General features: G+C 42.6%; 1 protein-coding gene across 1 annotated transcript in view; it reads left to right on the top strand.

The window, feature by feature from the left end:
• Positions 1 to 11,838: 11,838 nt before the first annotated feature.
• RAVER2 (ribonucleoprotein, PTB binding 2) overlaps positions 11,839 to 14,382 on the top strand; it is an 85,172-nt gene continuing 82,628 nt past the window's right edge. Inside the window, exon 1 of the mRNA XM_070405287.1 lies at positions 11,839 to 12,072. Within this exon, the coding sequence (XP_070261388.1) occupies positions 11,839 to 12,072 (234 nt within the window). The remainder of the gene's footprint in view (positions 12,073 to 14,382) is intronic.

The raw sequence follows: 14,382 nt of genomic DNA on the forward strand, positions 1-14,382 counted from the left end.
GAACTCCAATCTGTTCTCTTCATTGCAGCTACGAGTAATTCACTCTGCAAATATGTATTGCCATGCCTACCGTGTGCCCCGACCTGTGCTAAGCTCTGAGGATAGGAGGAGCACACGAAACCATCCTTGCCCTCATGGAGTTTACATTTTAATGGGAAGAAGGTACCTTTTATTTATTTATAAATATATTTTTATTGATTTCAGAGAGGCAGGGAGAGGGAGAGAGATAGAAACATCAATGATGAGAGAGAATCATTGATCGGCTGCCTCCTGCACAACCCACACTGGGAATAGAGCCCACCCAAAACCAGGCATATGCCCTGACCTGGAATCCATCCCTGACCTTCTAGTTCAGTGGTCGGCAAACCGAGGCTCGTGAGCCACATGAAGCTCTTTGGCCCCTTGAGTGTGGCTCTTCCACAAAATACCACGTGCGGGCGCGCACGTAGAGTGCGATTGAAACTTCGTGGCCTGTGCGCAGAAGTCGGTTTTTGGCCTGGGCGAGTCTATTTTGAAGAAGTGGCGTTAGAAGAAGTGGGGGGTGTCGGTCGGTCGGGCGACGGGAGACGCAGCGCGAGGGAGGCGCGAGATTCATGCACCAGTTGAGTGAGCCAGTCAGCAGTCTCATTGCGCAGTGGTTAGTGCTAGTCACATCCGCAAATCGCGCACGGGTGACAAAAGTACCTACTCAAAGCATAAAGTTACCTGTATTTTTCCAACCAGCTGCAAATCCTACAGGTATTTTTGTCATCAATTTAAGAATTGTAATTCTTTTGTGTTGGTGGCTTTATTATTATAAAATGAAATATTTTTAGCAAAGGCCAGCTTAGAAGTACCCTAATTAAGTTAATAACAATGTACCTACCTATATAGTTTAAGTTTAAAAAATTTGGCTCTCAAAAGAAATTTCAGTCATTGTACTGTTGATATTTGGCTCTGTTGACTAATGAGTTTGCCGACCACTGTTCTAGTTCATAGGTCAGTGCTCAACCACTGAGCCACGGCAGCTGGGCTGTCAAAAGGATTTTAAGAGCTGTAATTATGCAGTTAAGTATACTTGGAACTTTCCTGTGTATTATCTGTGTTGCGTCAAGAGAAATGCGATGTATTAACTTCATGGGTTTAGGAGAATTAACTTAGTGGGTTTGGGCTGATAAAAACACAGCACTAAGATAGACTGTAAATCGTTGACATTTTTACAGCCACACCATTGATATAAACCAAGAGTGGGAATTTGACAATGCAGATCAGGAGGTCCTGCTAAGGATCTACAACCTCATTTAATAATAGAGGATGCAGCAACCCTTTCCTCACCCACACTTGCCAGTTCCCAGGTGAGATGTAGCTGTGATGTGCTTCCATCGTCCCTTTAAGTCCTCTTTCATATCAACTTGCATACATTATTTTACTTCTTGGTTCATTGTTGCCCTGCCTTATTAGATGCCCACCTACCCCGACCCCTACCCTAAAACACACTGGCTAACTCCTACTTGTCCTATAGGTCTTAACAAACGACTCTAATAGTCATGGGGGAAATATGTGAACCCCTGGAGCTCATAGGTTTCCTCCTTAGAAAATTCTTTGGCTCCTTGGAAGGTATACGGTACCAGAACTTAGTGGAAGAGAGAGCAAGAGGAGCCAAATCCACCTTGTTGTTGTCAAAAACAAAAGGTGTTTTCCTAAGTGTCTGAAATGTCAGAGACAGCGCAGACAGGAAAGGTGAGTCACTGGGCCAAAGGTGACATTTGAAGGGATCGCAGTAATTGGAAAATGCTGAGTCTGTCAAGTGGCCACGAGCACGTGGTGATTTTCAAAAGGTAGAAACGATTTTTAAAATTGCTAAGAGGACTTGAGAGTAATACATAGAAAAGGCTTGAGTTTCACAAATATCGATTGGTTCAATGAATGACTAAGTCATATTTTGATTCAAAGAGAAATCGGGTCATTTACATGAAAATGTCTACTCTGGGAAGTAAACAGTTGCAACTTGGGGAATATGCTCACTCGCTCATTGTGTTCAAGAAACAAGAAGAATTTTCGAACCTCTGTATCAGACTGTCAATAAAAAGAATGGATTTGAGCTTTCACAGAGGGACTTCTATATTCAAAGGAGGAATTCCTCTCTGCGCTCACTGTTAAACTCTAGAGCGAGGTTACAGACTCCTTCCTGAGAAGCTTTTCCTCCTGTCTGGGTTGCATTATGAACAATTCTGCCCGGAGGCAGGAGAATACAGCAGAGCTGGTTTCCTAAGCCTCCTTCGGGCACAGGGCTAAGGTGGTCATTATGAGGCTGTGTTAGACATGCTTGTACTGGGTTAGACTCAATTCAATGACAACTCGGGTGAACTTTGTGAGTGGACATTCTGAAAGTGAAATATTTATAGTTGCACTACATGTGCATTCACATCAAAGATATAGGATCCTATAATGATGGACAGCTGGGAAACTTCAACAGGATACGCATATTGAATTAGCGCTAACCTACTTACTTTCCTCGGGTTTTCTTTGCCATGATCTGTCTTGGAATTTTTTTTTTCTGTTAGAAATAAGTGCACCAGCTGAAAAGTATATTAGGAAAAAGACCTGGGCTCATGTGAAAACTATTCTAGAATGGTATAACTTCAAAGGTTTGGTTTCTCTTACTGGCTGAATAAAAGCAAAATGCTGCCCGTAAATGGATGACTAAATGCAAAAGCAGAAGGGGTAATGGAATATCACAACCCAAAAAAAGAAATGGAAGAGCTGGCAAGAGACCTGGAATACAGCAAAACGGAGGGATGTAAAATTAGCTGGAAACAGGCAGTTGTAGGAACACTCCTTTTGAGTGGGCAGCCTGAATGCTAATGATTCTATATAAGAAATTCAGGCTTTAAACTAGAGAATCCTAAGAATTTAGATCCAGCAATATGTTTGGGAAGGTATGGGAAGAATTAACTAGAAAATTCCCACCTCAGCTGGCTTAGAAAGGAGGTGGAAATGTTGAATCTGTGCAGGGAAGTTTAATGCTGGTTTTTGTTGTTTTTTTAACTTTCTGCTAAATTAGACAAGATAATTTATGCGAAGCACCTGTTAGTTGGCTTCAAAAGCAATAATTGTCCAAGGACTCTAATCCATTACTAATCAATGATAAGACTGTTGTCAGGACTGAGCTAATTAGATATGGTCTTAAAAGTGTGCTTGGAATGCCAGATTCCAGTATAGATTGACAAACGCAGCATGGAAATGTGCCAGAGGCTGAAGACTAAAGGGACAAAACTGAGGCGGATTATATAAGATGGCAGAGGGATAAGACGGAAAGATAAACATATATCAAATTTTGTAAGGAGTCCTAAATGTCAAACTTGAAAACACAATTTGTCCCAGTTCAGGTCCTGCAAGAAGCAAAACATCAACATGGAATGAGATGAGCAGGAAATTTATTGACAGAAATGCTTTTGAACGGTAAAGAGAGTGGGAGCAAGAATAGGTGGGGAGGGGGCGGGGGCAGCTCTCAGATCATAACAGAAGTCTGACCCCTGAGAAAGGAGAGAAGAAAGCTAGGAGGGTCTTGTAGACAGAGCCTCTGACTGCAGGGCAGTAAGGTCAATGGCAAAGGGCCCTAGCAAGATTGCTGGAGCTGTCATGTGTTGGGGAGAAAAGGCCCAGCTCTAGCAGCCTCATCGTATTTACTGATTAGCTAGGAGTAGGGAACTGGGGGGACTGGCCTCGGCATGAAATGAATGCTATGCCAGGTCACAAAATGCAGCAGCTAAAGATGGTCAGCCAAGGACACCCTCGTGGCAATTTCTTTGGAAGGCAGATCTGAGCGGCACACCTGCATGGCTGCTCTGGCCCACCGCTTTGTGCCTCTCAGATACACTTAGCCACATATGTGTGGGGAGCAGCTCTTCCATGGTTCCTGTGAGCCGCTCTTCCTGCGAGGAAACTTCGAAGAGAGAGGTTAGTGGGAGAAGCTAGACACCTAGACGCGGCAGCTGGTCTCAGAACTGGAACTGGTTGGTATTCATTGTCTCGCTCCCCCACTGTCCTTCCTAAATAACCCTCCCTTTCAGCTCTCACCTCTGTCACCCCAGTGGCGTGACTCAGACCTTCATTCCTGAGGAACCTTCCTCCTTGGCAATCAGTACCTTCACGGGCCAGCATTGCTGCGCGTGTCCGTTCTTTGGATGACTGCCAAGGAACACGTGTGTAATAAGCTCAGGCATGTGCAAATTTTACCTTATTTACCTGTGTTTGGGTTTGATGGGCTGGTTTAGTGTTACAACAGGCATGAATGAGTCTGTGTGAATACATGGGCTGCCATGAGATATGAGCATTGACAAGAAAGGAGACTAAAATGTAGGAGGAGGTCATTCTCTAATCCTCAATATACCCAATATTATTGCATTCATCACTAAAATATTGTTCAGGTTGAATATCATCTGTTTTATGAAGTAAATATGTACTTTAAAAACATTTTTCAACTAAATGATTTTTAAATGCCATTTGCTTAAATGGTAAGTCCCTCCATTCCACATAAAAACTTTATCATTTAAAAATATTTACTTCCCTGCTATATAGCTTGGTTATACTTTATTATCTTTTAAATATTCATGCTGCCTGCTCCATGGCTTTTTCTATAATTTTATAGCTACCACTTTTAAAAATTACATTTTTGATAGAAAGGGTACTACTTTCTTAGACTTCTGTAATTCAGGAAGCAGGGCTAATCTAACAAGTAAAACTCTTTTTGCATTATACAATCCAAGGTTCAAGGGAAATGTTTGTAGTTTACATATTTACAACTTTCAGACTATCTTTCACAGCTTTAGAAATAAAAATACATCTGAATTACTCAGAGCTTATAAATATTTTAAAGATACATTTAGAATACAACTAAGGAAAGTCTATAAATGATGCTTTGCAGCTAAATTGAAACTAAGACAAGTCATATGTATTCAGTAACATCATTAGTTGTAGGTGCTCATGGGCACTGTGTCTTATGGCATAAAGTTAGAGATGAGGCTATTCTTGCAGTTAAATTTTAAGCAGCAGAAGCATTCATCCCTTTGTTATTGTCTGATTCATTTTATTCATTTTATTACCACTCTGATATACTTATATTAAGTAATAATATTTGTAATACTACCTCTGTTATTGCTACATCAATACTTCACATTCAGTGGCTGCTCTAAATCTGAATGCAGGAGAGAGAGAGAGAGAGAGAGAGAGAGAGAGAGAGAATGAGAATTTGGGGACAGACCTGGGTTTGAGTTCTAAATTTGCTTCATGCTAGCTGCATGACTTCATTCTGTCAAGTGTCTGATGTATAACCCGGGGATAATAATATCCTTCCCAGATGGTGGTTGTGATAATTATATATATATATATATATATATAAATTATATATATGAATTACCTATGTGGACTACAAATTTTAATTTCCTGTTAAAATCTATCAGAGGATGATCTTTCTGCTTCACAGAGAACATGAGAGGGCATAAAGTTTATCTCTCCAATTCATTTTAACGAACTCTCTGTCCCTACCCCTTTCTTTAAGTTGCTCTCATTCAAAGCCCCGGGAGCTTCCTCACTGCCAAATCCAAGCCCCCCTTTCCGCCCTCATTCTGTCTGTCCTCTTTGCTGTGTTGACAACTTGACCATTCTTTCTTGAAACATTTTCCTTCTGTGCATCTTGAAAGCCACTCTTTCTAGTTCATTTCCAATCTTACTTTTTCTTTCTGATTTCGGTTTCTTTTATAGCCAGTGTGTCATGGAATGCAAGGTCAGTAGCAGGAAGCCATGAGTGGTGAGTCGGTTCAGTTTATGATCCCAAAAGGAAGTAAAAAAACAACCAAAGTCAATACTGTGAAGACACCAAAACCAAGAATCAGATGTGCCAGAACTGATAATAGAGCGGGCTCCACGGCCTCGGAGCTGGAGACGCCGCTAAGGTCATGGAAGATAAGAATATATAGGGAACAGCACCCGATGGAATCCAACCACGTCTGCCAGGAACCCTTTTCATCTGGACCTGGCATGGGCTGCACACGTAAGTAGTAGAAGCAGAGTTTTAACAGGACTGCCAAGGGCTGTACCTCCCACGTTTTTTCCTTGCTGGCCTTTAAATGTCCTCTACGGTCCTATTTCCTGGACTTCTCGTTCAGTCTACACACTCAGTCCGAATGATCTCATCCAGTCTCATTCTTTAACTACCTGGTTCTCTAACAAGTTTTAGACTGTCTACTGGGTGTTGTCTAGATGTCCCACTTTGAAGCTCAGCTGCTGAAATTGTCCCCTATTTAAGCTGCTGCGTTACCTCCCACCTCTCATCTTAGAAACCATGATACCATTCTTCTCTTCTTTCTCTGTGTTGCCATCCACTAAGTCACCAAGGCTTTGAAAAATAATTAATACATGTTTATTATTATTACTATTAGTATTATTATGACGGCCTTTTTATCCAGCCCTTGAGCTAAGCGCTCTACAAAAGCCCTTTATACACATTACCTCATCTAATCCTCATAAGAGCCGTTAATGACAGCCTGTGGGTGCTGTTATTATCTCTGTTTCAGAGATGAAGCGTCTGAGGCTCAGCGTATTTGAATAATTCTCTCACGGGCTTTACCTAGCTTGCTTCAGTTACACAGAATTGAATCGAGGTATTTTAACTCCTGCGCTCTCCATCGCTGTATTCTGCTTCTACTTTGCTCTACTGTTTTCTCTCAGAAAAAAATCTCACAACTCCAGCCCCTCCTCCAGCTGCAGTTACACAAGTTCACATTCCTGGGCTCCAAAATCAGATGGATTTGCTCTGGAATCCAGAGGCCCCTGCCTGCTATGTGGCCGGACAAGTTACCCTCTCTACCTTGATTCCTCATTGGTAAGCAGGTAAGTACTAGTTACATCACAGGTTGATTATAGGGCTTAAAATTAAATAATATAAACAACAACAACAAAAAGAAAGAATAAAAGCTTAGACAACCTATGTAAAGCCCTGCACACTTAATACCGTAGGTTGCTTAGGTAACCCATGTAAAGCTTGATGCGCTTCTTACTATTCTACTCCAGTACAAGCCCTCAAATGCTTTTACTTTGTTTCAAAAAAATTCCCAATCAGTCTCCCTGACATCAGACCTGCTAAATTCATTTTCTCCATTATTGTTGGAATTATTTTTAAAAATCTAAATCTGATTATGTCATTTCCCTGCCTAAGAGCCTCTAATATTTCTTTTCTCTAAGGAATTGCCTTTTATGCCACACTAACGTATTGACTTAAAATAGAATCAACTTCTTACATGGAGTAACATCTGCTACCTTTCTCATTTACTTCCTGCTACTCTCCTCAAAGTAGCACAGCTTTAATTAATACCATGCTTATTATTTCATGGGCCAGCCTCTTTGATGAGGCCTTCAGGTTTCTATCTGTTTCCTGTTTAAGGACATGTTCCTTATCATCTTAGAAAATTCCTTGTCCTTCAAGACCAACCTCCTCATGATACCTTCCCAAAGTCAAAATCAAATACCCCTCTGTGCTATTAAGAGAACTTTATTCATAGTATCTATCATGTCAAATTTGAAATTACTGAGTTGCAATTACTTTCTCCAAGGAAAGGATCATTTCTGAATAGAAATCAATCAAATTTGGTGTGTTATCCAGTATCTGGTACATTGTAGGCACTCAATACATATCATTGAATGAATAAATGATAAGAAAAAGTATCATTCTTACAATTTACAAGGTCTTTTCACATACTTAACTTATTTTCATTACATTTTCATAATATGTAAGCTTAGGATTGGATACAAGAGGCTGTATTCTTATTATTATTACTATTATAAACTAAAACTTATTAAATTCTCCAACATTTTGCCCAATTGCAGAGCTTTAAAATACACAAAATAACCATCAATATTTTAAAAAATAAAGGCAAGAGTGAGCACATAGTTCGTGTTTTAAGAACAAGATAATTATACAGATCATGATAATTACCTGTGGTTATCAGTAAATACATTGCAGCTTGATAATTGTATGCTAGATTCAGATTAGAATGCTTCTTTAATTTGCCACACAAGCTGCTATTTAGAGAGTCAGGTTAAAACCTGGAATTGAAGGAACTCTTAGGAATTATGGTAGCATTTCCAAGTCACTGCAATTTCCATCCATTTCTTTCATGTGGCAATAATAATCAATTCAGTTAAATAATTTAAAATCAATAGGTTCTTTTATTTTCCTGAATTCCTTGAAAACAGTTGAGCCAAAGTAATAAGGAAAGATAGTTGATTTGAAACCTAGAGCAGTGTCTATCAAAACATAATGACTTATGAGTGGCACATGAAATCAATTTAGTGTCACTCCAGCAATTTAAAAAAAGGAATAGAATAGAATTAAAAAATACTAGAGCAGTGGTTCTCAACCTTCTGGCCCTTTAAATACAGTTCCTCATGTTGTGACCCAACCATAAAATTATTTTTGTTGCTACTTCATAACTGTAATGTTGCTACTGTTATGAATCGTAATGTAAATATCTGATATGCAGGATGGTCTTAGGCGACCCCTGTGAAAGGGTCATTCGACCACCAAAGGGGTCGCAACCCACAGGTTGAGAACCACTGTACTAGAGTGTGCTGTATTTGGTAAGAGTATGTTGTTTTGTGAAATCTTTTGTTTCAACTGTATGTGTGTGTGTTTACTGGGTTGTGATGTAAAAACTATTTCCCACTGTGGTATATATTTCCCACTGGATTGGGTCAAAAGTTTGAAAGCTACCACCTTACAGGACACAGAGCAAGTGGGATCAAGTGTAAGTAGCCACTTAATAAAAATTGGTTTAATAACTTGATAACATTGTAATCATGTCCCACTTGGAGCCCCAAACCCCAATTACATAATCATAATCCCCAAAGCATAATAAACGCCTGATTCATTCACTAGACTTGGCTTTAAATAACATTTAATTATTTCCAAAAGTCAAACCTGTCTCTAAGAGATGAACATTCACTACCACAGAAACTTTGCAGAAGAATGGGCCGTAGTCTGAAGTCAATAACAAAAAGTAGTTTGAAAATTATTCTTAGCAAAAGCAATCACTAAAATTGGACTCAGATCACTATTTTCCAGGGATGCTCCTGTCATTTTTGTTCACATACTTATCACATTGGCTTATAATCTATACTTATAACAGGGTAATATGCAAATTGGTTGGGACACCATCACATAACGACTGATCAGCAGGAGGGCGGGGCAGCGAGCTACTCATGCACGGATTCTTGCGCAGGGCCACTAGTTATTATATAATTTTCTCTCAGTGAAACTGAGCCCTTATCATACAGAAACCTTATTTTATTATTTCTGTATAATTGGTGCCTTTGCATATATTGTCTAGCACATAGAGACATTTAATAAATGTTTGTCAAGAAGACAGTACTCATTTGGATAAATACATGTTCTGAGACTTAATGAGTGACTCCAGGTCAGAGCATATGCTACGGCTATTCATGTTTCCTGTCCACTTAAAGAATATACTTCTCAAAGTCTCTCAGCCTACAAAACAGAATTATATTGGAATTAAAAATCCATAACTTTTTAAATCAAAGCATTGCAATTTAAAACAAAATGAGGTGTTATTTTGACACTAAATTATCATGGATGCAAGCAGGAAAATGAACACTGTCAAACAATGTTTGTGATTGGGAAAACCGAAGAAGATAGTTTGAAAATACGTATCAAAAATCTTTAAATACACTTATTTTTTTATGAAGAAATTTTGCTCCTAGTTCCTTATTCTAAGGAAAAATTAAGACTGCAAAACTGGACACAAGGATATTAATCTCAGTGCTGTTTTACAATAGGTAAAAATGTACAATACTGGAAGATTAATGATGGAAATTATGGTGATTCTCACAATAGAAAGTATGCAGCCATGAAAAATAACAATGTTCAATTATATTGGCATAGAAAAGGGCTTAGAAAATATACTTCAAAAAGCAGGTAACGATGCTGTAAACTGTAGAATACAATATAAATTTTTTTGTGAGGTGAAATTCACATAACATAACCATTAAAGTGAACGGTTCAGTGGCTATTTAGTACATTAGTGGTCACTTTATTGGCCAACTGCCCCCTCTGTCTAGTTCCTAAACATTTTCATTAGGCAAAGGAAACCTGTTGTACATGTTAAAGCAGTTGCTTCCCATTCCCTCCTTTCCCATCTGTGTTCTGTCTCTATGATTTACTTATTGAGGATATTTCATGTAAATGGAATCATACAATATGTGACCTTTTGTGTCTGGCTTCTTTCACTTTCCATAATGCTTTGAAGGTTCATCTGCCTAGTAGCAGTACTTTATTTTTTATGGCTGAATGCTATTCCATTGTATGTATATGCAACAATTTATCTGTTCATTGGTCAATGGACACTTGGGTTGTTTCCACTCTTTGGCTATTGGGAATGGTGTTGCTGTGTACATCGGTGTACTGCAGAATCATTTTAACGATACAAGTTTCGACTGGCAGAGAGAATAAATTCAGGGATATCAGCAGTCATTTTGGGGGGGGGGGGTTACAGACAAATCTTTTTATATTATTAAGAGCTTTGGGCTTTAGAATTAAACAGACCAGACTCAATGTCTTCACATGTAAAATGGAAAAAATAGAATGTTAAATAAAACTGGATTATTGTGAAGAGGAGATGTAATATATCTAAAGTACTTAGAGATACGTGGGGGCACAGTGTGAGTACTGAATATGTAGTATTTTTCAGATACTTTATTTATTCTTGCTACATTTATTTAAAAGTTTTCCTAACAGAATAATAATGGTGTTAAGCAAGTTTTTTTGTTTGTTTTGCACGTGTATTTGCATGCTACACACTTAAGGTGCATGTTCCTCTTTGCTGATAGTCAGTTGGGCTGGTGCCAGTGGAAGGCTGCGTATTGTTTGCCCCATAACACCGTATAGCTCTACAAGGCAACTCTCCCTCCGAGTTTCAACTAAAATGATACTCCGCTCGCATATTCCCCAGCCCTCTGGCAAAGCTCTTCTCCCATTTCAGTCTTTGTTTCAGCATTGCTTCCTACGGTGCATATGCAACCATCCAGGTTGTACCTCCCAGGAGCTGTACCACAGGGGCGGGGGGACGGGTGCGGGCACTGGCTTTCTCGTGCACAGCTAGGAAAATGCTTTGCGTCGAGGTGTTTCCACAATATAGAACTTCCTCCGGAACCCCTCCTTGTACTCCCTAGGAAATCTCAAATGTTATTTTTCATTGTGAACTAAACGAAGACTTTTCTCCAACTCTGCACAGCAGAGGGTTCCGGTCCGGAGGCCGCAGGGCGCCTCCCCGGGTTGGGGGAGAATTCGCTCTGCAGCCCCGGGCAGTCCCGGCGCGGGAGCTCCGAGGGGAGCCCGGGGCCAGTGCCGTCCCGTGGGGAGGCCGCGCGGGGCCAGCGCCTGGAATCCCCGTTCCCCGGGAGCTGCCGGCGCGGGGGCGCAGCCCGGGGCCCCAACCTGGGAGTTCACGGAGCCCTCCAGGGCAGGGGGGCTCGCAGCCCGCCGGAGCCCGCACAGGTGTCCCGGGGGCGGGTGGGCGGCGAGAGGGGCGGGCGCGCCCGTGCGCGGGGCCGGGGCCGGGGCCCGAGGGGGAGGTTCCGCGAGGTGCTCCTCGGCTCCTCCTCGCGCTCAGGTTTCCCTCCCCGCCCGCCGGCTGCTGGCCGCGGCCCCGCCTCCCCGCCCCCTCCCCGCCGCGGCCCACTCCGCGGCCTCTGCCCGCCTCGCCCCCGCGCGGGCCTCCTCCCGCTTTCTCTCTCCGCTTCGCCTCCAGCCTCCCGAGGAGCCCGCCGCCGCGGGGCGCCGGGAAGATGGCGACGGCGGGAGGCGGCGGTGGCGCGGGGGGCGCGGGCCTGGGCGGCGCGGCGGGGTCGGGGCCGTGCGGGCCGGGCCCCGCCGCCGAGACGTGCGAGGACGCCCGCGGCCCCGCGCCCCCCGCGCTGCACCCGGAGGAGGTGGCCGCGCGGCTGCAGCGGATGCGCCGGGAGCTGAGTAACCGCAGGAAAATCCTGGTGAAAAACCTGCCCCAGGACAGCAACTGCCAGGTACGGGGACGGACTGGGAGGCGACGCGTCCCGGGGGCCGCGGGACAGGGGTCCAGGTTGGTGCCCGGCGCCTTGGAGAGGTCAGGGGAGGAGGGGGTCGGTGTAGAGTTACGAGAACGGTCCGTCGAGTTGGCACCCCCTCCCCCGGGTTTCTGAGCCTGAGGTCACCCCGCGAGGGTGGCAGATTTGGAAACTGAGGCTCCGGGAGGCGATGCGGCTTTGTCCAAGGTCACGGGAATCGGGGGCGTCTGCCTGCAAGTCAGGTTGGCTTTCTCCTTCCCCTATGGCCCCTTGGGTGTGTCTGGGGGGGGCGGGGGAGGGGGACAAGTGGTTGAAGGAGAGTGGAGGGAAGCTATGGAGCTCAGTTAGGGGGTGCCAAGTCTTCGGGAGCACCTTGAGAGGGGCGGAGGTCCCGCCTGGGGTCCTCGGGACTTGGGTGTGCCATGGGGGGGGGGGGGGGGGGGAGGGCGCGCGAGAGCGCGGGGAGGGAGCTTTCTTGTTGCAGAAGCACTTGACCAAGTTTGTATATAGACCAACTCTGTCCCTTCAGTTGAAGGCCAAGGAATGGAGAGGTTATCACTCGGTCTTGGGGAGCCTTGCGCATCCGTCTTCTGCATGCCAAGTACTGGAGGATTTATCCCTCAGTGACTCGGAGGAAGCTTAAAGACAGGCTACTTTCTGTCTTTGATCCAGATTAACTGTTGCTTTAAGGTTCGAAGCTCTGCGTTTATTTAACTACCCCATTCTTGCTTGCCAAGGTTAAACTCATTGTAGGAAAGCAAGAAAATACAGAGGAGCAAAAAGTGGGGAAATTGAAATCACTCATATTTCTGATACTTAAAGATGACCGCTGTTAGCATGGGATATTCTTCTCTCTTTTCCTGTGCTTACGTATACCTATGTATTTTTTTTTTTACGAGAGAGAGAGAGAGATCATATCTTTGATTCTTTAGGGTTTCTTAGTTGTCTATTTCACGTATTACTTGATTTTATATATTTTGTGTGGATGAGGAGAGTGGGCTGTCCTGGTAGTTGCATATTTTGTGTAGTTCCACCTGTACCTGGACGCATGGAATTGCAAGTGAGCTGGCTGTTGATAATTGCAGGGCAGTTCTTTCACGATCCATAAAATAATAAGATTAGTGCCTCATCACCATTTGATTAGACCTTCCACAGCCACTCATAATAAATGTGAGTATATAACCTTATAACCCACATGCATGAGGGGTCATTTTGTTTCAACAAGCAAGGTAAAAAAAAAAAAAAAAAAGTCTGTCAGCCTTGTATCTCATCCCTTTCAAATATTCTATCATTGTCCACTTACTATCAGACAGGTAATGTTTTGTGAAGCGACCTTAAGGGCATCTGTAATGGACTGACTTCATAGAGGCACCCTTCCCCTCCTCATGCAAATAGAGGAGAGCAAGGGAGCTCAGAAAGAGGGAGGCATGGATGAGGCAGATGGCATTTTTAAAAAAGCAAATCGAAGAACTAGCAGCTGTGTGTGTAGATAAACTAGAAGAGAGATGGTGAAGTATCTTGATTTCCTTTGTAGAATGTCATCTCTTTTTATCACATGTCCTTGCATTCTGAAAATATTTAGACCCCAAATTTTAGACAGTCCTATCTAATCTTGCTTTGTTATTGGTATCTTTCTCATTTCTCTTTGCAAGAGACATGAAAAAATAGATCAAAGGGTCTAATAAAAGGAACAATTTTAATTACCTGGTGTCTGTGATGGAGAGAAGTTTTATAAGAATTACACTGATTTGTATTTTTGAGATATTCCTTCTCTGTTATGAACTTATGTTTAGCCTAAATCTCAGGATTTTCTCTAAGGTAGCAAAGCATAAACTATGGAATAAAATTGGTATAAGATCTCTGTGTCTAGATGAGTCTTTTACTGCCAATCTTTTATTGATTCCGGAGAGAGGAAGGGACAAGGAAAGAGAGACAGAAACATCAGTGATGAGAGAGAATCATTGATTGGCTGCCTCCTGCACGCCTCACACTGGGAATCGAGCCCGAAAACCGGGCATGTGCCCTTAACCGGAATGGAACCCGGGACCCTTCAGTCCACAGGCTGATGCTGTATCCACTGAGCCAAACCAACTATGGCAGAATCTTACATTTTTATGTTAAGTTAAATTCTTATGCCATGTTTTTTGTTGCTGCTGTTGGTTTTGAGAGCTGAAGTTTCATCTAAAAGCAAAAAAAAAAAAAAAAAAGTTGTTAGGTCATAGAGCAGTGGTTCTCAACCTTGGCTGCACATTAGAATCACCTGGGGATCTTTTTAAAATCCTGATTTCT

The sequence above is a fragment of the Myotis yumanensis genome, unplaced genomic scaffold (genome assembly GCF_028538775.1).
Source record: "Myotis yumanensis isolate MYYU_CA2020_CCGP unplaced genomic scaffold, mMyoYum1.0.hap1 SCAF_2, whole genome shotgun sequence".
In the NCBI taxonomy this organism is placed as follows: Eukaryota; Metazoa; Chordata; class Mammalia; order Chiroptera; family Vespertilionidae; genus Myotis; species Myotis yumanensis.